Source organism: Canis lupus, chromosome 8 (genome assembly GCF_048164855.1).
Source record: "Canis lupus baileyi chromosome 8, mCanLup2.hap1, whole genome shotgun sequence".
In the NCBI taxonomy this organism is placed as follows: Eukaryota; Metazoa; Chordata; class Mammalia; order Carnivora; family Canidae; genus Canis; species Canis lupus.
In genome coordinates this window covers 15,579,205-15,604,331 of record NC_132845.1, presented here as the reverse complement: position 1 = coordinate 15,604,331, position 25,127 = coordinate 15,579,205, and the positions used below count along the sequence as shown (strand labels likewise).

The 25,127-nt window shown below is 33.5% G+C and overlaps 1 protein-coding gene and 1 long non-coding RNA gene across 11 annotated transcripts in view; one reads left to right on the top strand and one right to left on the bottom strand.

Annotated features, from left to right (window-relative positions):
* COL24A1 (collagen type XXIV alpha 1 chain) overlaps positions 1-25,127 on the top strand; it is a 387,541-nt gene that overhangs the window by 67,881 nt on the left and 294,533 nt on the right. For all 6 annotated transcript variants that reach the window (XM_072834343.1, XM_072834342.1, XM_072834338.1 and 3 more), the window contains 5 exons: positions 3,613-3,657; positions 7,799-7,852; positions 9,067-9,111; positions 12,979-13,032; positions 15,971-16,015. In XM_072834343.1, the coding sequence (XP_072690444.1) occupies positions 3,613-3,657; positions 7,799-7,852; positions 9,067-9,111; positions 12,979-13,032; positions 15,971-16,015 (243 nt within the window). The remainder of the gene's footprint in view (positions 1-3,612; positions 3,658-7,798; positions 7,853-9,066; positions 9,112-12,978; positions 13,033-15,970; positions 16,016-25,127) is intronic.
* LOC140637872 (uncharacterized) overlaps positions 1-25,127 on the bottom strand; it is a 32,182-nt gene that overhangs the window by 3,198 nt on the left and 3,857 nt on the right. Inside the window, exons 3-7 of one of the 5 annotated variants that reach the window (XR_012034951.1) lie at positions 22,584-22,652; positions 21,143-21,215; positions 20,740-20,891; positions 12,973-13,018; positions 1,353-1,683 (exon numbers count right to left, since the gene is read on the bottom strand). This is a non-coding gene — a long non-coding RNA (uncharacterized lncRNA). The remainder of the gene's footprint in view (positions 1-1,352; positions 1,684-12,972; positions 13,019-20,739; positions 20,892-21,142; positions 21,216-22,583; positions 22,653-25,127) is intronic. The other 4 variants (XR_012034949.1, XR_012034952.1, XR_012034948.1 and 1 more) reach the window with 4 other exon arrangements.

Genomic DNA, 25,127 nt, shown 5'->3' with positions numbered 1-25,127 from the left:
TAAGTGTCCAATTCTTGATTTGAGCTCAGGTCATGATCTCAGGGTCATGCAACTGAGTTCTGCATCAAGTTCTGTGCCCAGCACGGAGTCTGCTTGAGATTCTCTCTCTGCTTGTACCTATATACCCTCTCTGTCTCTTTCTGTCTCTCTAAAATGAATAAATAAATCTAAAAAAAAATTAGAATCTATTTTCTACTCAAGTAACTCTCAAATCCATTGAAGTCTTTTGATCAGTTCATTCATTCATCCAAATCTCGTCATTAATTAATTAATGGGCACTTTCTATGAGGTAGGTACTGTTTTAGGCACTGAAAATACCACATTGAATAACATATATAAAGAACTCTCTAAGGAGCTTATATACCATCTTTTATTCCACCACTCAAATCTGATTTATAATTATCTTTCACTATGCTATGAAAGCCTCCAACCTGACCCACTCTCTTCCATTCTACACATCTCAGAATCTCTATCTTTATTTTATATCATGTGCCTGAATCTTGTTTTTTCTCTGATATATACATCAATCTTACTTAAATTCTTCTTCTGCCTCTTAGTCCAAGTTGACTCATAAATATGCCTTTGTTTTTCATTCAATGAAAGCTAAATTAAAAAAGTAGTGACTTTCGTATAGCCCAAGTAATCACAGAATGCTAACAGTAAAAGGAAATTTTAAATTAAAAATAAATAAATAAAAATTCACTGCCATCATTTTATAAATATAGACTTTGAAGCTCATGATGTAGCTAGTTAGTGGCAAAACTGGAACTAGAACTCCGTGTGCTCAGTCTGTTCCTTATTATTATTAGCAGTGAAAAGACAGCTAAAACATTTTGATTTACTCAGGCTCTATTGATTGCAAAGAATGTAGACTTAGGCTATATCAAGGAAGAGATAATTATTTCATTCCTCTCTATAGTATTAAGGGAAGCAGGGACCCAAGGAATCTAAAAATAGGTGCTGTAATATACCTAAGTCTTATGGAGACCAGTACTGATTCAAAACAGTTCTGAGTATCTTAGTAGCTTTAGTTTGTGAATCCTTTACTGTGCTTTCCTACTACTGTTCTGTTGTTACTCCTCTGCTCTTTCTCCATCTGCCTTTTTGTATTATCTTGCTTTTCCTCTGAGAACAACTTTCTTCCTCAAGGTAGTTTGTGCCTACTCTAAATTTTGTATTGATACACTGACTTTCTTGTAGCATCTCAATTCCCCTGCTCTTCCTCTTAACCTTTGTGAATATTTCCGGCTTCAGCCCCCACCCCCTCATCCCCCCACTGCTAAGTGCCTGAATTTTTCTTTCTTTCCTTTCTGAAAAATAGTTTCACTTAATTAAAAAAGGATTTGACTGACCCACTTTGTTTCTATTTAGGCAAAACTCTTTATTCCAAGTGACTTCATTGGCTAGGGGCCAGACTTCGTATTGGTCTCCCACAGATCGAGTGTTGTGTCCTGTGGCCGAGGTGGAGTAGGAGTGAGTTCACAGAGGACAGGTCATGACTGTCGCTGCCCTCTTATTAGAGTCTCTGGATGTCGGACAGTCCCTTCAAAGGAAATTGTACATGCAGAAGATACCATGTTTAACAAGTCTAGCTCACCATTTTAAAGTGTTTCAGAGAAAGTAATTAAAGAAGTTGTACTGCCACTGTGTTCTGTTTCATCATGGGCTCTGGGAGGAAAGAAACTGTGGTCAGAAAAACAGGTGGTAGCCAAAGAAAGGGAGGCATATAGTTAGACTCAAGTATTCACAGAAAGAAACATAAATAAGTAAATGAATAAACACATACTTTTTTAAAGAAAAGGAAAAGGAAATAGGCTTATGGGAGGGGTTCTAAAATGGAGGAAATACCTACCTTGTAGGATTACTATCAAATTAAATGAAGTATTTGGAAATGGCTGGCACAACATCTGGCACAGAGCAGCTCAGTGAGGTTCCTTTCTTCCTTCTCCCCCCCACCCCCTTCTCTCCCCCATCTTTCTCAGATCACTTCCTTGTTTTTCGAATAGGCACCGCTTCTAATTTCCTCTTTGTCTAGCCAAAGCATTACTTCCTTCTCTAATTCATTAATACAAATTATTAAAACCCTCAGTGATTAATCCTGAATGACCTTTTAATTACATTATTTTATATCCTGAAATTCTAAAAACTTATCTTCAGTTTGCAGTATATTAATTCAAAGTTTTGATATTTGTAAGCTCTAAATGATTTCGGTTTTTGAGTTATAATTTGCTTAAAATCCTATGAGGTATTTTCTCTCTCTTTTTTTAAAAAGATTTATTTATTGAGAGAGAGAAGGAGAGAGAGCACACACACAGGAACACATGAGTGAGAGAAAGGGGAAGAGGGAGAAAAGCAGACTCCTTGCTGAATGCAGAGCCCTGTGCATGGTTCCATCTCATGACCCAGAGATCATGACCTGAGCTGAAACCGAGAGTCAGACACTAAATGGACTGAGCCACTCAGGCACCCTGAAGTCCTATGAGGTTCTTAAGAAAAGGAACTTTTTCTTTTTTTTTTTTTTTTTTTTTGTATATATCAAAATCTAGTAAACAGTAAACAGTATGTTGATTTACTGATTGTTGACAAGAGCTAAACAAACACCAGTCTTCCTTCCTTCCTCTCTCTCTTTCTTTCTTTCTTTCTTTCTTTCTTTCTTTCTTTCTTTCTTTCTTTCTTTCTTTTTTCTTTCTTCTTTCTTCTTTCTTTCTTTCTTTCTTTCTTTCTTTCTTTCTTTCTTTCTTTCTTTCTTTCCTTCCTTCCTTCCTTCCTTCCTTCCTTCCTTCCTTCCTTCCTTCCTTCTTTCTTTCTTTCTTTCTTTCTTTCTTTCTTTCTTTCTTTCTTTCTTTCTTTCTTTCCTCCTGTTCCTTCATTTAGCTTTCTTCATTTTGCTTATAGAGGATCTTTGTAGAAGAAAAAGGATATTATCTATTTTAATATCTTTGGGTGTTAATAATGAAGATTAAAGATTTGATTTTGGTTCTATAATATGGAAAACAATTTTTTTCATAGTAATTTTTTAGCTCTGTAAAACCTCTTTTTTCATAGGACCCATCAGCAGGCTCTTTGATTTTTCTTAGGTCATTCATGGAGTGTGATGACAGTATTTGGATTAAAGAAACTGCCAGAATATGGTCTAGTTTTTCAGTAATTACAAATAGATTATGTCTAAGGGCATTTTGCTTCAGCATTAATAAACTAAAAGCATCTTGATAGAGTCCAGTGTTGGGCTCTGTGCTGGCATGGAGACAGCTTAGGATTCGTTCGTTCTCCCTCCTATCCTCCTACCTTTCTAAAAATAAATAAATAAAAAATAAATAAACCAACTTTTAAAAAGCTTCAGTAAGATTTAACAGACCCATTCCTGGATACCAGCTTTATGTAAAAGATGCTATTTTTTATTCTCTATTCAATACTATGCTATAATTTTTGTTAATAGTAATAAATAATTCAAATACTTAAAAAGATGAATAAGAAATAAATTATAAGAATTAAATAGGCATTGATGAGGAAACAAAAAGTTGGGATAAAAAACAACTTAGAACCTTTGTTTAGTTTTCAGCTTTTATGAGCTTACTTACTGTTCATGGCATGTCTTCACCTTTAACGTTACAGGGACTCAAAGGCTATCCAGGGCTCCCAGGACCCCGAGGTGAACCAGTAAGTACTTTATTTATAAAACTTATATCTTAAAAACAAAACAAAACAACAACAACAAAAAAACAAACTTGTATCTTTTCCAGTAAAAAAAGATACATTAGTGAACTCCACTGAGAAATTATTTTCACCCATTTATTATTTAAGATTTTCTTCTCTGTGACTTTTTCTCTGTTTAGTGCAGGCCAAACTTTTCAATTGATCATATTATTGATTTGTTTTTGTTTTTGTTTATTCCCCAAATCCCTGACTGACTTTAACTATCTGCCTAACATTTTCCAGAATAGCAGTTCTTAAATTTTTGAGGTTCACAAATCCCTTTATGAGTGTTATCAATGAACTCTTTCCCCAGAAAACACACATATTCATGTACATGCATGCACACATGCACACACTACACACTTGATTTATTTTTATTTTTTGTTTTTTTCTTTCACACATTTGATTTTTTTTTTTAAGATTTTATTTATTAGAGAGATAGAAAGAGAGAGCACAAGTGTCAGGAGAGGCAGAGGGACAGGAAGAAGCGGGCTCCCTGCTCAGTGGAGAGCCCAACTCAGGGCTCCATCCCAGGACCCTGGGAACATGACCTGAGCCAAAGGCAGACACTTAACAGACTGAGCCACCCAGATACCCCACACATTTGATTTTTTATACAGTTTTAGGGGCTTGCCTATTTACAAAAGCTTACTCTTAGCTGTTAAGTTTCCTGACCCTTGCATAAGGGAATGTAAATAAATTTTAATAAAAAACCAAGTCAGAGTTACACATATGGCGTTGTCCATTACATAAATACGCACATATTTAAAAGTCAGAATAGTTTGGAAACTATTTAGTTTTTAATATGTTATTCTTTCTCCCACCAGAAAATAATATATCACGTCATAGGAAAAAAAATAAAGCCATATCACTTGTCTTCAATACAGTGTGTACTAGGTCAGTATAAATAAAGCAGTGAAAAGGGTGAGAGATTAAAACTAACTAGGGTGATAGACACCATTATTGGAGATTCAGCAAAGAGCCTCAGGAAGCCCTAAAGAGAGCTCCAGGAAAACATGTGATGGAATGTCCCTGAGAGAAAGATATAAATGAAATGAAGCTAATTTTCTCTTTCATTCATGTTAAGTGGGACAGTACACTCTGTTCAGTCCCTGAGGTACAATTTTTCAGGATTACTAATTACTAGATATGGCAGGTAAGGTGATATATGTATCAGTAACAAGTTCAATCTCGGTTTTTTTAAGATCAAACAAGTGCTAAAAATCATTAATGGGGAAAAAAGAAAGGCAGGAAGGTTTAGTCCCTGTGAAGAAAAAAGTCTCTAGAAAAATACTTTGTGGATCCCCGGGTAGCTCAGCGGTTTGGCGCCTGCCTTTGGTCCAGTGCCTGTCTCTCTCTCTCTCTCTCTCTCTCTCTCTCTCTCTCTGTGCCTCTCATGAATAAATAAATAAAATCTTAAAAAAAAAAAAGGAAAATACTTTGACACAAATGTATGGTTTCTAATAAAGAAAACCTAGTATTTCACAAGTAAATGAAAAATTGACTGTGTTAATACTTATAAGTGTTCTCACAATTGCTCTATAACCCAGTTCTTAGTATACTTATTATTGTTCTCAGAGTGAACAGTAATTGTTGCAGTTTCTCCCACTTTTAAATATATTTCTGCACATTGTTCTATTTTGTCTACACAATAATCCTGTGACCTAGATATTGTTATTCTATTTTACTAATTCTAGTTGGTAGCAGTGCTGGGATTCTCAATGAAGTCTGATTATCTCAGAGCATGTGCTTTAAATGTTGGTGTTAGAAGTAGGATAGAGGCAGGTTCCTATTCCTAACTTCTCTAGGATCTAGAGATAAGAACCTGGCATCTAAATTCCCGCATTCAATCTATAGATTTAAGTGGCCTGACTTTTTTGTTTTTAACCATTTTTGAGTGCATAGTGAATTTTAAGTTGTAGTGTTTGCTTTGAGTTTCTTTTGAGCTTCTATGGTTGTCACAGTGATTTTAGGGTGTGGTTGGCTTGGACATGTTTATGCAATATAAGACTGCTAAAGGCTTGTTTACTTTGTTTATTGCCATTCCAGGATAGCAGAATTTAGCCATCCAGTGGAATTCTTTTGTGTTTATCTTTACAGCTGGAATGTATTAGATCTTTACATGTTGCCTTACCACCCTCTGTGAAAATTCATTCAAAATCAGATTTCCTTTATGTCTTAAAACAGATTGCTTTTTAATAGAGTTCAATTAACTTGATTTGGTTAGGAGAGGAATGAAAGGCATGGTGGTTGGCCCTAGCCAGACAGTGACCTGTAGAATAAAAGCAGTTCTTTTAATTTATTTTACTCCTTTCTATTGGCATACCCAAATATAAGGTTTTGTGGATGTCTGGATATAGGCCTGTGTATTTCAGAATTGGATGAGGCATAAAGGAAGCTGTTGTAAATAGACTGGAGCAAATCTCATAATTAGAGGGCTTTCCCTAGAATACTATTGGAAATTACACACACTTCAGAATTATGCTAGGGAAGCAACCTTGGATGGCGGTCTCTGGAATGAGACATGCTGGTTCAACTCCTGGCTTTTCACTTACTAGCTGAGTGACTTTCCACTGGTGACAGACACTTTATGTCTCATTTTTTTTAATCTGTAAAATAAACCTAATTTACAGAGTTTAGGCAGATTAAATAAGATAATACATATAAAATGCTTGAAATAGTGCCTGGCATATGATAGGAGCTAAATGAATGTTATTGTGGGAATAAAATATTTTATATTATTCAAATTTTAATAAGGTAATATTTAATATAGAAATATGGTTTCTGGAATTCATAGGACAAATCTCTCCATCTGTAGATAAGAATCTTATTCTGTGCTCCTCAGAAAGCCAGTGTTTTATTCATATTGTGTTAAATTGTCCATTGTCATGTCTATAAATGGATGTCTATATGTATGTGGACATATACATGTATATGTATGTGTATGTGCATCATATGACAACTTTCATCAGATTATCTAAATTCATATCCAGGCTCTGCTACTTACCAACTGTGATATCTTCGGCAAGTTTCTTAACTTCTCTGTATCTTACTTTCTTCAAATGTATAATAGAGAAAATAGTATCTACCTCATAGATATAAAGTGATTGGCATAGTGATTGGCACATAAAAAGTGCTCAGCAAATAGTAATTGTTGGAGGAAAGGGAGAGAAGAGAGATAAATGAGAAAAGAACAAAATTAAGAGATTCTGAGAAAAGTAGAAAAAAAGATATATCTGAAGCCTACATGTCTAATAAAATGGGAGGACAAAAATTTTCATCTATGATCCTCCATTTGCCTTTTCCTTTATTATCTCTGCAGATTTTCCAGATTTTTAGGAGTTTTATAGTGTTTCTATACTTAAACTGAAGGAAACACTCTTCTGTGTGCTTCAAAGTAGAAGGGCAAAGGGCTACTTAGTGTCTTTTATCTCTTTTACAAACAATAAGAAGGAAATGATTTACATAATAAATAACAAAATTATAATAAATTTACGATGGCTGTCATTTGAGGTTAAGTAAAGGCAGTTCAATGTACATTCTTCTGGCATTTTCTTGGTTCAAGAACTATTTAATAGACCTAGACTTTGGATAAACTAACAAATGAATGAATAATTTATCAATGAAAGAAAGTCAAGACAAAGTGGAGGTCTTTCTTCTTATTTGACCTCCCAGTTCTGTGGCAAGTTTCCTTTCTTAAGCCTTTGAGTCTCCATGTTTCTTTCTTTGTTTCTTTTTTTTTTTTTTTTTTAGGATTTTATTTATTTATTCATGAGAGAGACACAGAGAGAGGCAGAGAATAGGCAGAGGGAGAAGCAGGCTCCTCTCAGGGAGCCCAATGTGGAACTCAATCTCAAGACCCCAGGATCACGCCCTGAACTAAAGGCAGATGCTCAACCACTGAGCTACCCAGGTTGTCCAGTTTTGGCTCATTTTTATTTCATATAGGTGATTTCAGTCAGATAAACAATGTGCAGGACCCTTAGTACTTTTATGGGGGAAAATTTTTTTATAAACTTGAGTATTATAATTGTGCCAAATTTGCTTCCTTGGGCTTCTTTTGGTTTTTGTTGTATTGTTTTATTTATTTTATTTTTTATTTCAGGGAATTCCAGGATTCACTGGTAATATTGGTTCACGTGGTTACCCTGGCAGGCAGGTGAGGTAACTATATTTACATTTTCCTTTTATGTTCCTTTTCATTAATGCATTGTATGTTCTGATTTTCAGAGTTAAAGTTCAAATAATAATTGGCTTATTTTTATTGAATAATGAATTACTCATGGCAAAATAGTTTTAAAATTTAAATTGTAAAAATCCTTCAAAAATATTACTGTAGAGAGGTTTGTTTAAAGTGGGAGTGGGGTTTCTAAACAGGTATGATGTGATACAGTGGAACCTTCAAAATTAAAATGCCCAAGGGTCAAATAAGATTTTAAAACAATCCTGCTATGGATTTTACAATACTTTCACTCACTAAAATGAAGTAATGGTAAGAGTTAAGATTGTATAACAAGCATTGTTTTTTAATAGCACAGTTATAAAAACTTGAGACACAGTTTGGCATGTATACCACCACCAAATGCTTTTATTTGAAATGAATTCAAGCCTTTGTGATGCAGTTTTGAAAATTTACTCTAAACATTTCATATTTAATTTTTTCTAATTTATAATTTTATTTATTTCATGTAGACTAATAATAGAGCAAATTTTCTTTCATAGGTTTTCATGAATTGAAGACTTACTCTTGAAATTAATTATTCATTTAGCATACTGGAAAACTATAGTTGTAATACCTTTTTTATTCTCAAGAATGAGGGAAGTGAAAATGTCAAAAAGTAATCTATAGTTAACAAAATCCCATATTTTAGGTCTTAAAAATACACGGAGAGTATTGTATATTAGAGTCTTACAACCAAGTGATGATTTGTATTATCAGAAACATATAAAAATACTCAAGCATATGGACATTGATCAGAAATTAAAAATGTATTTTTTAAATTATGGGAATATATTTTAGATAAGTTAATTAGATGTGTTTTATTTTTTTTATTTTTTTAGATGTGTTTTAAAAAGAACATGGTTTTCCAATGAGAAAGTTTAATTAAAATTATTTTTTTTGTATCTTATAATGTGTGCTAATTTACCTTATTTAGGTGACTAAAATATATTTTTGTAGAGATTATATATATAGTGCCTCTTTGGTTCTGAAATTCTAAAACTCCTTGAACATATATAATCTTCATTAAGTATACCTAGTTCTGAATTTTATACTTGTAAAAATGATATCTCTTTATATCTTATTTTATTTTATTTATAAACAATGCTTTTAAAATATTATAGCATGATGATGATGTCTTTTGTTCACACTAGGGTTTAGCTGGACCAGAAGGTAATCCAGGTCCTAAAGGTGTACGAGTAAGTAACCATTTTCATCCTTTTGTAAGCATGCTTGTATAAAAGTAGAATGAAATATATAAAATAGGTATCAGTTTCACACGTCCACAAGAACTTTGAATGTAATGCCAGTTTAGCCTGAAAAGGACATTTGTCCAATAGATACTTTCATTTTTAATGGTCACAGAGAGCAGTCTTAACAGTAGTAGGTTTTACATCATTCTTTTCTATTATTTTCTGGCTCCTAGCATAATGTCTGGTAGGTTAGAATGGACTCTATAAACAGTTGTAGTACCATTTATATATGAACATATATAGACCTAAGAAATCATGATAAAAAATATGAAGAGTCAAAAAAATTCATATTAATTTCAAGGCTGAGATAATATGATACAAAAACTGTCTGGAGGAAAAAAAATATCTGCAAAGAAGGAAATAAGCTTATCATATCAAGAATACACCATTGCACTTCCAAACCACTAAAGAGTTTAGACATTTTTAAAAATTTATTTATTTTAAGGATTTTTATTTATTTATTCATTAGAGAGAGAGAGGCGGAGACACAGGTAGAGGGAGAAGCAGGCTCCATGTAGGTAGCCCGACTCGATCCTGGGATTCTGGGATCACACCTGGACCTGAAGGCAGATGCTCAACTGCTGAGCCACCCAGGCACCCCAAGTTTAGTCACTTTTAATCATTAAGGGAATTAAAAAAAATTACTGTGATATCTTACATAGTGTGCTACAAATTAAAATCAAAGCTAGTCTAGGAAAAATTAGAAAAAGTAAACTGGAATTTTTGTTTTTAAAATTCTTTATTTTTAATAGTTATTTTCCAGAATCTACATCTATGCTTTGTATTATCTAAAATACTTTTTTGAGAGGCGCCTGCATGATTCAGTCAGTTAAGTGTCCGACCCTTGATTTTGCCTCAGATCTTATTCTGAGGATGGAGCTCCCTGTTGGGGTCCCCTCACACAGTTCTAGAGTCTGAGAAGTTCAAGGTCAAGGCACTAGCAGATCCAACATCTGGTGACAGCCTACTTCATGGCGTGTAGACAGTTGCCTTCTCGCTTTATCTTTACATAGCTGAGATAGCAGTCATCTTTCTCATATCTCTTCTTCTAGGGGCGCTAAACCCATTCATGAGGGCTCTACCCTCATGCCCTAATTACCTCCCAAAGAGCTCACCTTGAAATACCATCACACTGGTGACTACACTTCAACATATGAATTCAGTCGGTAGCAAGAGGCATGAAGTACATTCACATTGTTGTGCAGCCATTACCACCATCCATCCTCAGAACTTTTTCATCTTCCCAAATTCCATCTCTATATCCTTTAAGTAGTAACTCCTCATTCTCACTTCCTCCCAACTTCAGGCAACCATTCTGCTTTCTGTCTCTATAAACTTGACTATTCTGTGTATTTCATTTAAGTGGTATCATTCAATATCTATCTTTTTGTGACTGGCTTATTTCTCTTAGCATGATTGTCTTCAGGGTTTATTCATGCGGTAGCACGTGTCAGAATTTCCTTCCCTTTTAAGACTGAATAATATTCAATTGTACATATATTCCATATTTTGTTTATCTATCCATCTGTTAAGCATTTGAGTTGCTTCCACGTTTTGGCTATTGTGAGTAATGCTGTTCTGCTTCTACAAATGACATTTACTTTTTTAAAAAAAATCTCAATTCTTCAGGTGCCTGGGTGGCTCTGTCAGTTAAGTGTCTGCCTTTGGCTCAGGTCATGATGCCGGGGACCCCTTCTCTTCCTCTGCAGCTCCCCCTGTTTGTGCTTTCTCTCTTTCTCTGTCTCTCTCAAATAAATAATTTTTAAAAAATCTGAATTCTTCCTTAATGTATATTATTATGAAAGCATTCATTCTGAAAGGTCACCCATTCTCTGATTAAAGTAGCCTTTATAGAAATTAGTCAAAATGGCTTTTTTTATCTGTCCTTCAAATTCCCTTTCACTTGGGCTGTTCTCTGTATCCATAAAATGATTCTGCATTTCAAAACCACCTCCATTTCAACCTCTCTCTAGTTTAGTGATAATTTTTCTTTTTGTTTTCTCCTCAGAGCTCTAGTTTACCTGAAAGGCCTCCAGCATACCTGTCTTACAAACCTTATCTCTCTATAAACTCTTTCTATAAGTCTCACATTTCCAATTCCCTGCCAAGATAATTACATTTGGATACCTCATCAATACTGTAAACTCAAAATGACCGAAAGAACTTCTCCTCTTTCTACCAAATAGCATTCCTCTTTGTTTTCTATATTTCTATCAGTGGTTACCATTTGCTTACCATCCAGCCATAAACCTTAGTGTCATCTTTGCCTCAATCTTTATAGAGACCGATACAAAGACCAGTTGCTCCATAGTAAACCTAGTGAATTGTATAGGCTGCAAATTTGATTGTATCAAAACTATGCCTAAATATTTTTTTTAATAGCTCACAGTATAAATTCTAGACTTTCCATCATTACACAAAAGACTTTCCTTGATGTGGCCATTGCTACCCTTTAACATACAGCTATTTGCAATTCATTATAAATTCATAGCTGTATGTGGATGTATTCATCCACATACAGCTATTTGCAATTCTATATAAATGCCATGTCATGTCATTCCTATTGATTGAATGAATAGTAGTACATTATTAATGCTGCTCAAGTGTTGCCTCCTCTATAAAGCTTTCCTAAATCTTCCCTCTGGGCAATGTTGGTCACTCTGCCTCCAAAGTTTCTGTTGATTTTGTATTTATCACATAATATATCACATAATCATATTATAATTATCATATGATATTACAATGATTTAGTTGTTTGACCCTTTTTCCTAAAAAAACCATGAACTTCTTGAGCGCACTGACTTTCATATTCATCTTTTAAGTGCAGTTTCTGGCACATAATAGGCACTTAAATAATGTTTTTTGAATCGATAATCCAGGCTCATATTCCTTCAAATTTGGACCATTGAAAGAGCGTCTAACAGGTTTTCCTACATTTATTGTTTCTTGTCTCAGATGTATTCTATATCCTGTCAACAGATTAACATTTTAGAAATACAACCTAATCTTAGGGCACTACCACAATCCCCTAAAGGCAGTAGCTTCCAGTTGTCTAAAATTCTTAGCTTGAAATTTGAAGGTCTCCTTAATCTAGTCTCCAAACTATCATATACTTTATCTTTTAAATTGAAGAAGTTATTATTTACCACAGAAATATAACTGAAGTGTATTAGGATAAAATACCTTGCACTGCTATTTATATGTGTCCCTTGTTGTCATATCAGTTGGAATCTTCTTTAAGGTACATTGGATCTTTGCTCCTCTCTAAAGCGTCTTACAGGTATAATGCTATCCGTTCCCATTTATAAACACTCCCTGAAGTTCTCTGTTTCCACTCACCATAATTGTTCTGCTTGGAGTTTTCTTTCTCCATCCTCTGCTTGTCAGGATTTGACCTACTCTGTTACCTATCTCAAGTGCCAGTCTTTTTCTAAACATTTTATTGCCTTTACCTCTTGCTACTTTGGAATGCATCTCTTCTCCCTCTGTGCTACTTTGTATCTTTTGATATTCCATTCAGCCTTGTATTTTAGTTTATTATATATTTTCTACCCACTATAAAATTCAACAAAGGAAAGGATTTGGTCTTGATTTTCACTGGTCACTGTGTCTTATGTTATGTTCCCTACTTTTTTTTTTTTTAATGAAAAGATTGTAACTTCTGGAAGGAAGGTGATAAGGTAAAGGGGAAGTTATTTATTCTGTTAAGTCTTAGAGTTTGATATTATTAAGAAAAAAAATGTATGATCTGTATTTGGAATTACTTATAGGGTAAATGTTCAAATAAAATAAAGATTATTTGCTTACTTTAAGGGTTTTATTGGCTCTCCTGGAGAAGTAGGACAACTGGGACCTGAAGGAGAAAGAGTAAGTCCATTTCCTTCAAATATTATTTCTAAAGTAATATGCTTATGATAGTTCAACAGGGTCGTAAGCTCACATTCATTTCATCTTACTGAGTGAAGCAAGCCAGTTTTATGAAAAATCACCTACCAGAAATTAGTTGGACTCCCTAGTATTCTACTGAATTTTGTTTTAAGGAAGTAAGGTAATACAAACATGAACATGTGTGGTTAGCTATTTTAAATTCAATTTTTAAAAAACACAAATTGAAATGGTAAACATCTAATTATGAAAATTATACTTTATAGTTCATTAATCTTTAAGTATGAACTCTTGACAGGTCTTGTGTTTTATAGTACAACATATAGTAAAAAAGTTCAGCCTCAGAAGATATATTTTTTTTAATTTCATAATGGAATAGAGCTGTCCATAAATGTGGGTATGAGACAGATGCCTACTGTAATTAAAGGTACTTGTGAATAAAGATAGAATCTTTGCAAAATGATTGGTCTTAAAACAGTTAAGTTAATCAAATAGGTACAGAGTTCTAGCATTCCAACTTCATCATGTTTAGTTTTTGGTGTTGAAAGCAGTTCATTGTTTTCTATTTGTATTCTTTAATTTTACTGTCAGTATTCATTGAAGAAATAGAATTGAGCAATATTAGATTTGAAAATAGTCATATCAAAATTTAGCATTCAGTGCTATTATTGTAGGTATACTATTCAGGCCAGAGTTTTCTTCATTTCTGGAAACTGGTTTTTGCAAGTGAAAGTAAACCAGATTGTTCTTTGCTAGATGAAATTTTCAAATATATAATTTGAGTAAATTATACCACATTTTCTTGTAATCACTTGTGAACTTCCTGACAGAGATGAAATACTCAGTTTAAATGTGCTGTAGTGACAATCAAAATGTCTGGTCTTCTTTGGAGAGATGAGGTGAAGATTTTCCCTTGATGAATATACAAGTCGTTTCTTTCACTTGCAAAAATATCTTCAGTGTGATCCTGCACCTATGCTACTTAATTGCCATGTGATACAGCAGACTTATAGATCATGTTTCCAATCTATCATGCAAAGAATTGAACTGCTCCTCCTTGACCAAAGGAGTATATACTGCTGTATATCTCAGTATACATATATACATATATACATATATCTTGAGCAGCAGATATACTATTGCTTAAGATATAATACTTTCTTGATCTTATTTCTAGTTAATGATGTAATAAATAGAGCAAATTTAAGTCCTTGCAAAATGTTATCATCTTGAATTTAAGGATCGCATCACTGACCATCATTAGGCACACTGCCTGCAATCATGTTCACTAATTTTGGCCAGTCTCTGTGGAAATATTAAGACCTGTCTCAAGTCATAAATGTAAGACCATTTTGTGGTATTATGGCTATCATGTGTAACATGTCCTAATATTTGGCTACCTCAAAATTTTCATTAAAACTATGAATGATATGGCTATGAATAATATAACTAACTATGGATAATGTAAAGTGTGTATGTTTAGAGAAGAGAGTAGAAAAGAGACATAGAGAAGACAGGCAAAAAGAGTATAATGTTAATCACTCCTGAAAACAAATAGAAAAATTCCTTCCTGAGAGTCAGTAATAGGTATATGTGTGTATCTATATCTATCTATATCTATATCTATATCTATATCTATATCTATGTCTATATCTATATCTATGACAAAGTGATTATATAATTTTGTCTGTATTATCCTTAGGTTTCCTACTGAGATTTAGTGAGCTACTAAAATTATGAAAAATAATTACCTTACTTTTTGAAAAAAGGTGGGCTATATTATGTAAAAATGTGTAAAGTCTTGATGAAATGAATCCTATTGCTCACCATACTATTTTGATAAGACATTAGATGAGTCTTTATCAAACACTGTTGAACTAAAAGTGGATGGATTACTTCAACTAATGATATTGTCTAACTTACCTGTATATACTATAACTCCCAAGCTACATAATTCAGCAGATTCCTTAGACTCTAAGGCTTCTAAGTAATTCTAAGTCTCAAGGTGATTATATCCGTGAAGATATTTTGGACTGCAAATAACAGAAAATCCCAACTCAAACTGGCTTAAAAATGAGGAAATTTTTAATAATGATGGTAATGATAATAGCAAACAATATACTGGATAGTTATATATAGGCAAGGCACTATGCAAATACTTTATATGAATTAATTTCTCTAATGCTCACAAATAGTGAGATAGGTACTATTATTATTTTTCTCACTATAGATGAAAAAAAATGAGGCATAGAGAGAAAGATTTGTCTAAGACTATATACAGGTAATAAGAGCCAGGATCTGAGCACAGATGTTCTCGCTCCAAAGCTTGAGTGTTTAAGTACCATGCCCTACTGCTTCCTACAAGACCAGAAATCTATAGGTTAGGTGGGATCTAGGCACAATATGATCTTGAGCATAGTGATATCATCTCTGCTTTGCCTTGCCTCATGGTAGCTTTACACTAAGGCAGATTTCCTATACAATTGCAGAATTGACAGTGCGAGGGCTAAGTGTGCTTTCATTTATGTGCAGCCAGAAAGATAGGGAGACAGAGAGGAGGTAATTATCCCTTAGGTGTTGGAAAAGTAAGACCTTCCTATTTATCTGGTTGTGCCAGCTTTGGTTGTGTGCCCACCTCTGGGCAAATAACTATCACCAGAGGAATGTCAGGACCCCATTTAGAAATACAGATAAGATGCATTTCAGAATAAAATCAGGATTCTGTTATGAAGGAGAAAAGTAGATACTTTAGTTAATTTAATATATTAAAGCTTCTCTGAATGTCATACCAGTTTAACAAACAATTCATTTTTCTCTTCATCATACTTCATTAACTGATGTTTGAGAAAAAAAAGATCTGTAATATCTATCTCATTCATTTATTCAACAAATGTTAATTTTTGACTTTTACATATTCTAGGGTGTTCCTGGGATCCGGGGAAAGAAGGGTCTTAAGGGAAGACAGGTAATTCAGCTTTTATTTTTTGAGGTTCAGTTCAGAGAAATATAGTCTAATTATGTGCATATTTCTCACCTATACAAATATAAATGTAGTTGTTCTTGTTGTAAATGATCTATCTCATTCAACAGAATTTAAATTTTGCTACCTTAACCGTCTATCAAATAAGACCTGAACCTGTGAAGGAAAAATTAGATTTAAAAAATATGAAATTTAAAAACTAAAAATAAAAAAATAAAAAATACGAAATTTAACACTCTTAACCCATTTAATAGACCAGTGGAAGAGACTTTTAGCCATAGGATAAGGAATTAAAATGTCACAGAAAATATATGAACAGTTTAAAACAATAATGATAGCAGTATTCACTCTCATATTCTATAGGTTTTAAAAATGCCTGCTTCAAATACTAGCTCAGAAGCTATATTTTTTATGTTTTTAGCTTTTTATATTTTCAGATTAAAAAAAATCAAGGAAAGTGAATTTTGCCAGAGAATATAATAATTTCAGAGATGGGAGGAAATTTTGACATCATCTTTATACCCCTATCATTTAACAAATATGAAAACTGTGGTTCAGGGAAGCATCCTCATGTTATCTTGGCTAAATTAGTGTAGCTAACTAGCCACATCCTTTTTGCTTGTGTTGTTTTTACTGTTATCCATAGGTATTTATTTGTAGGGTAACACTTTCTGTGCTACACTGTATTCTCTAGTCTATGAGGAAAGAAATTGTTTTTTTTTTTTTTGTAACAACTTTTCTAAAATGTTGGTGTATATAAATAAAGCCTTGATGATAATTATAAAAGATTACAGACCTCACCATACTCATCCTTTTAAAGCATTTGTTCTTGGACTTTGAAGTATTTCTAGAAGGTAGATTAGAATAGGTATTAATGTCACCATTATATAGGTGAGGAGAATGAGGCTTAGTGACGTTCAAAGACATGTTCAGAATCTTATAGATAATGGTGGTAGATGTAGAATTTAAAGTTTCACTTTAAAGATTTCAGTTTATTAAAGATAAGCTTAATAGACTGTCAAGAAATTGAAAATAAGTAAACCATTTTGTTTTTTTACATTTATTTATTTATTTTTTAATTTTTATTTATTTATGATAGTCACACACACACAGAGAGAGGCAGAGACATAGGCAGAGGGAGAAGCAGGCTCCATGCACTGGGAGCCGGATGTGGGATTCGATCCCGGGTCTCCAGGATCGCGCCCTGGGCCAAAGGCAGGCGCCAAACCGCTGCGCCACCCAGGGATCCCTTTTCTTACATTTATATTCAACTTTAGAGCTAATCTTCTAGCACTTCTAACCACAGAAATTGTCACTATCACCATCTGCATTTTTTTTTAAAAGATTTTATTTACTTATTTATTCATGAGAGACACAGAGAGAGAGAGAGAGAGGCAGAGACACAGGTAGAGGGAGAAGCAGGCTCTACGCAGGGAGCCCGACATGGGACTCGATTCTGGGTCTCCAGGATCACGCCCTGGGCCGAAGGCAGACGCTTAACCCCTGAGCCACCCAGGCGACCCACCATCTGCATTTTTAACACTTAGGAACTCTGATAAATATTTTGTATGCCATCTCATTTAATTACACTCTTATACTACAAAATGTTATGCTACTTCTTTCTGTTTTAGCCCTCATACACACACTCCAAACAGAAATACCTAATTATCATGTGCAAATATTTAATCTAAATATGCAGAGTTCTCAAAATTGAGAGTAGGTGAAATTTATCTCCTCTATTCTTGTCTTCTCCATTCTTCATCTTTATTTTTTTTGTCTTTTTCCTATCAAAATATGACATCAGTGAAAAAAATGAATAAATTTATTATAGTATCATATAAATTATTTCTATATTTATATGAATATAGAATTATTATAGTATCATATAAATTATTTCTGTATTTATATGAATATAGAAACTGTTCAACTGTTACATTATTTATTAATAATTATATGTTAAGTGTAGTTTAAGACAAAATAAATAATCTGCAATGGTGGAATTTTAGGTGTTGTTGAAAAAATAGAGTGTTTTCCCAAAGCTCCTGTGATACATCACTTACGTTGCTACTAACTTCATTTATTAATATGGCTGGTTTTATATAAATATTAATTTATCTTGGAAATGTATAGGCAATTTCCAGTTTCCTGCTCCACCATGAACTCTAAAATTATCCATGGGAATTTATAGATAACTTCTGTTTTTTTACTCCCTAGTAAAAATTATCCAGCAGATGCTATTGAATTAAAAAGAGAAGTTCAAGAAAACTGTGGGAAAATAATGAATAGAATGATTACTGGGTTGATTATACTGTCCTTTACATTACAAAATTTGTATATTTTTATTGCTTTAAAAACATATGCCCTTCTTACAGATTCAGATCCTTAGGAAAATTATATTTGAAAAACATATGTACCTCATTTTTCCTAAATAGTGTTTATAGTAGAAAATCTGTCTGGTGCTATAATATGTCATGTATGCTATACGTACTTTTGTTTTTACCGCAAAATGATTTGGCCACGTTTATGAGGAAATCACAGTATTAAAGTAAGATACAGTTACAGCCACAAGTCAAATTATGCCAAGGCTGACCTCAGACACTATTTTAGAAGTGTATCTTATGTATAAATGCTCCCCTATGTTCTGTTTATTATAAGTAAAATCATCTTCAAACAGCTTTGACATTAAGTAAGGGCAAATGTATTAGCATGGGATATTATGCATTATGGGACACTTGTATTTCAAATTAGATGATTAAAATTCCATGGGAAAAATGATTACTTAGTACTGCTTTAATAATAGTAAAAGAAAAATATCTTTAAATGATGTATCCACTCTCTGATGTAGAAAATATTAAGTGTGTAGAAAACAAATTTGGCCATTTTTTCTTGTCAATTTATTAAATTATGTATACTATCTGTTACTACATATGAAGTAGATACTCAAATACTACGGCAGAGCTAAAGCATTCTAGCCCACCATAAAGGAGAGGACAGAAACCTATATATCTGAAAGAATGTAACAGAAACCTGGAAATATTAAAATCTGAAAATACCTGTATCTAAAAAACTTTTGGGTATGCATGTGTCAAAGACAGTTACTTCCAGTTTTCAGCCGACTTCAGAGTTGTTTAGAAATGTGGATTCATGCTTTATTAGGATACTCCTATACAGATCTCATGTTATTTCATATACTCTCATGAGTATGAATGTTTTCTGATGTACTTTAGATGTATTATAATCATCACTTTCCTTTAATTAATCTGATTATTCTTTTTTGTATTAAATTAGCTCATTTCCTCAAATTTTAGGCAGATGGAGATATGCAATCTCATGAACATAGAGTATGTTTCAGTTTAAAGTAATTTTTATAATGTAATTTGTAGAAAACTAATAATTCTTTTTGGATAACTCCTTAAGTTTTATATAATATTGGGATCCCTGGGTGACACAGTGGTTTGGCGCCTGCCTTTGACCCAGGGCGTGATCCTGGAGACCCAGGATCAAATCCCACATCGGGCTCCCAGTGCATGGAGCCTGCTTCTCCCTCTGCCTGTCTCTGCTTCTCTCTCTCTCTCTCTCTCTGTGTGACTATCATAAATACATAAAAATTAAAAAAAAAGTTTTATATAATATTTTACACAGGTTTTTAAAGTCTCTGAAATTAAGGCCAGAAGCTGGTAAAATAAATTACTTCATTTTCTGTATTATGGATGATATGAGACACTTTGAAAGTCAAAATAGACATAGAAAACTTCAAAAGACAAGTTCAGTTCCTTCTAAATATTAATCTAGATGAGCTTCTTTGCAGTACTGAGTCGGTTTCTAATCTGTGTACTAAAGCTGTGTGTTTGATATGAGGTTGACCAAAATATTAATATATATGTGTCTTTCTTATATAGAGAGACATAACATATAATGTTAGGTGTATTGCATGCAGAAACATGGGGGGGTAGTAAGAGTACTGTCCGAAATTGTTCAGTGAGTTGGTAACATTACTAAGCTTAGGCTTGGAAAACTTTTGCTATCAATCATATGCTCCTACTGCTGGCTAAATCATCACTTATTTTCCTGAATAAACTCTAAGCATGGAATTAAGTTGTTGTGAATCAGCTTCCTTAGTTATTTCTGTATTTTTTTTAATAAAATGATAGACTTACAAGTAAGAGATATCTTCTCCTAGAGAGTATAAATATTATATGAACTCTTTTGAAAATGGAAACATTTCAAAATAACATACTATTTTGGTTGTTCAAGAGTTATTTAGTCTTTAGCCTCATACTGCTATTTTTAAATTTAACGTTTCAGTTAAAAGATTTTTCATTTTAAATCTTACTTCCTTGAAAACTTTTCCCCAAAATGAAACATCGTATTTATCCAGTGTTTACAGATTGATGTTTATAACACAATGTGTTTTTGTTTTTTCAAGCAGGAAAAGAAAACTAATTTTGGTGGGAGTTTGGTTTATTTTAGGATTAGAGTATGTAAAAGTAGTTATATTAACAAGTTTATTTGTCTTTTGGTCTTATGTCATTGGCCTTTGATAAGTTTTTTCTTCCCTGTAGTATAAACTATTTTTTTGTTTGAAGATCTTAGTATAAGGTATTTACTAATAATCGTTAATTATTTTTAAAGACCTCATGTGATCAGTCAGATATTAGTCAATATTTCTGTACTTATGCTTTTAGGTATTAAGATATTATAATTCTTACCTATTTCCTTCCTTCCCTCTTGGATCAAAATCATTACTGTCAGTTAATGTTAGAAGACAGCCACAGACCTCTAAGTGCCACTCATCCATTCTTTATGCAGTCTATGTATGTATATAGGTTGAATTTATCTCAAGTTTTTTCTGAAGAGATCTCTGATAAAAACAAAGTAGTAGACCATCTTTATTGGTCAAGACTCTTAAATCCCATAGAACTACCATTCTATTTTATATGCTTTTACTGTCTTTATTGGAAAAGCTTCTTGGAACATATTGGATGAACCAGATTCTTTAAAAGCATAAGTCATCCACCAATTTATAATGGAAAAAAGAAAGCTATTTAAAAAGAGAGAAGGCAGGGAGAGGTTTCATATGTATTTGTTAACATCAGATTTTATAAGTATTACCTAATTGTAAGCAGCTTCTTTTTTTAATGCAAAGATTTCAAACTTCATTCTGTAATGCCACAGTCAGGAAGTTCTATAGTTGTTTAAAAAAAAAAAAAAAGCATTTTACATGGCTCCCAGATTGACTTAATCACTAGTCTCTTTGTTGTACTAAGTTGGTTATGCAAATTTATATGACTCCACAGATCTAAAATATTTATGCCAGAACTGACTTGTTGGGATTGAAGATAAACATGAAATTGGAGCTGGAATTTATTCTCAATAACACCTAGAAAATTGTTGTCAAAATATAGAGATTTTTGAAGGGGTTTTTCAGACCTGATAGGAATAGATTATAAATAATCAAATCATTTTACATTAAAGTTTGACAAAGAAAAAGTGTACTCAGTTTTCTTCCTATGAAAATCAAAATATGCCTTATTGTCTGCCTTAGAATGGCAGACAAAATAACACCCTTAAGGCACCTAGACTTCAGAGATGTTTACTTTTCTAACTATAGAAAGGAGTGTCTCCTCCTCTTTTCTCATACATCTTTCTGTTAGAAGAGTCTATTTAAAGTAAACTGTATTTTGGCTTCTAACTCCAGTGTTAGAATTTCAGAATATAAAATCCTTCTGTTAGACATCTGTTATTAGTTTCTATCCTTAGCCCAAGACAGTCTTAAATACGTGTTGCACAATAGGTCTCAGATACATACATTTTATCAAGAATTTGGAGACAGTGCTTCCTTTGTTCGAGGAAAAGATTGTGGTTAATTCGATTATAGATAAAGTACTACTGTTGCTAGAGCATTCTGAAAAAAAATGTTATTAACTTTTAAGTGATTCTCTTTCAGAAAAATGTATTTTCTGATTTTTACTTACTAGTTTTAGTCTGTAGTGACTATATTTGGCTTACAATAGCTTAACAAGATGTATGGAAGAGATCAGGACTTTGAATTAAACCTACCTTCCAGGTTGGGATAAATAGAAAAGAGAGATACCCAATGAACTATAGCTGATAATTTGGGAGATGTCCAGGTAGAGCATGATTTCTTAGAGATTATAAAACTAACAGGTGGAAATTCAGACAGGCAGTTATTTTTAGGGCAGATAATGTAAAGGAAAACTCAAGAGTCCTGTAGGTTATCAAAGTCAGGAATGTGAGTGTAAATATGGCCATGAGGCTTGGCTTGGGTTCTCAGTGAGGAAAAATGACAAGAATAAGGTGGGGCCCTTATGATCGAGGGATAGAACATGTTGTATACCAAAACTGCTTCATGGACACAAGAAGGCAGCAGATTGCAATTTCCACAACCGGGGTATAAAATGGTAACTAGGCTTTAAGAACAAAGCAAGAATTTGAATGTGAGAACTGGGGCCCCAATCATAACTAGGTAAACAGTAAGCCTGACTTGATGCTAAATCTCTGAGAATTGGGCTGAAAGTTCTTAAATTCTTACCTAAGTTTAAAATTAGTTTCAACTAACAGAACATGGTTGATGCTTGAAGTATGGATCAAATTATCCAACCTGTGAGGAAAAGAAAGTGGAAGAAACTGAATCTACACAGAGTACTTCACACTCTCGCCTTTTCCTATAGTAATTATACTTTCTTTTTGAAGGATTTAAAAATATCACAATTTCGTGGTAATATATATTCATGTTTAAAAGGTGCAGAGGTAATTACCAGGTTTTATTTTTAGTGTTTCTAAGCCAAGACAAGTTAGTTGATCTTCTCTTTTTATTGCTTAGTCTTAGAAAAAGTTGTATTTCAATTTTTGTTGATAATGCCTACTTAGTGTATGTGTCTTTTATGATAATTTTTTATCATTACTTTAAATTGAATATGCTATTTCTAAACCATTGTTCTCTGAAAAGAGCAAAGTATATTCTTTTTTTTTTTTTAGCAAAGTATATTCATAGTTAACTGTGGCTTTTAACAGAAAAATTTTGCATTACTTTTGTTTTTTAAAATTCCATAAATGGGGATCCCTGGGTGGTGCAGCGGTTTGGCGCCTGCCTTTGGCCCAGGGCGTGATCCCGGAGACCCGGGATCGAGTCCCACGTCAGGCTCCCGGTGCGTGGAGCCTGCTTCTCCCTCTCTCTGCCTGTGTCTCTGCCTCTCTCTCTCTCTGTAACTATCATAAATAAATAAAAAAATTAAAAAAAAAATAAAATAAAATTCCATAAATGTAGTCATTAGTATTTATGGTTATTTTGGTCCTCATACTTTCCTAATTATTTTATATGCAGTATTTTTCTAATTTCTTTGTAGAATTCGGAAAATAATAATTTTACTAGACTCTCTAAGCAATAAGTTTCCCACTATTTCAAGACATTTAGGTATACTACCAAGTATAGTATCTATCCTCTAAAATATTAATACCATGCACATATTTAGGCATACCAAGTCTAGAATAGTTCTTAGTGTTATGTAACTACTATGTTTGATTGACAGTACCACTGTTAGGTTCCAGGCAAGAGAGAAACTTGATCTGGGCACTATACTTTTGAGGACCCTGTACATCGCAAATAAATAAATATATTAAAAACAAAACACATAAGTGCCCATGTCACTTAGGATCCAGCACTTAGCATTGGTGTAATATGACCTGTAATTTAGACCACTCTTATTGCCATGTATTATCTATTGCTATAAAACAAGTTACTCCAAGTTAGTGACTTAAAACAACAATAACTATATATTATTTTTCAGAGTTTTTTGTGGGTTGAGAATTTGGAAATACTTTATTTGGGTGGGTCTAACATAGGGTTTCTCATGAGGTTACAGTTAAGATTTTGGGTAACACTACTATCATCTGAAGGCTTGACTGGGGTTGGAGGATCAGCTTTTAAGGTGGCTCACTTGCAGGCCAGCCATGTTGGTGCTAGATGCTGGCAGGCCTCATTGCCTATTCATAGAGACCTCTCCACATAGAACTTGAATGTCTTCACAGCATGGTTGTTGGCTTGCACCATGGTCCATAACAGCAATGTAGAAGGTGTAGTGCCCTTTATGACCTACCCCAGAAGATACACTGTATTTCAATATTCTGTTAGTCACATAGGTGAGTCATGATTCAAAATGAGAGCATACTACACAAAGGCATTAATATCAGGAAGTGAGAATCATGGGGGTCCATCTTTGAGGCTGGCTATCACAATTTAATGTCTTTAGGCCTCAGGGAAATTCTTTGTGTCTGTGGCCTATAATCTCATGTCCGAACATCATGAAGCTTTGTAGGTGGTGTCACTGCCAAAAATAGAGATAGAAACTGCTCAAGATTGTGGCGAGAATTTGGTCAGGCAGCAGAAGCACTTAGATAAGAGGAAAGATGAATTAATTAACTTATCTAATTCTTCTTTCAGTATGAATGCAATAGAATCCTGTATAATGAAGTACTGTTTCCTGATAATGCAGACTTCTATTTTCTTCCTTCTGTTTGTGTTAGGATTTATGGTTTCAAAGGGAATAGAATTAGTGCAGTATTTGCAACAGCTGCACCTAGAAACTGAAATATTTTGCATTCTTAAACAATTTATATTACTCCTAAATTTGCATTTAATAATTACAAACACAAAATTCATGAAGAATGATAAAAATTCTTTGCATTTGGAACTAGTTGAATATGAAATACCAAAATGAGGAAGCTTTTAAAATATAGATATTTAATTAGATTAAATTTTTAAAGTTTTAAGTAACTATAAAATTTCTGCTTAGGGTCACAAGCCTGCAGTCAAAATGTCAGCGGGCTGCACGATCATCTGGAGGCTTGGCTAGGGAAAAGTTCACTTCCAGCTTCATTCATGTTGTGAGAAAACCTCATTTCTTCAAGGCTATAGAATTGAACCCCTAGGCCTTTTGTTGGCTTATGGCTATAGACCAGGTCTTGGCTATAGATTTAGGTCCTATGGGCTGATCATAGTTCCTAGAGCTCACTCACAATTCCCTGCCATTTGGGCATCTCCATCATAGCTGCTTATTTTATCAAGCTCGCAAGGAAG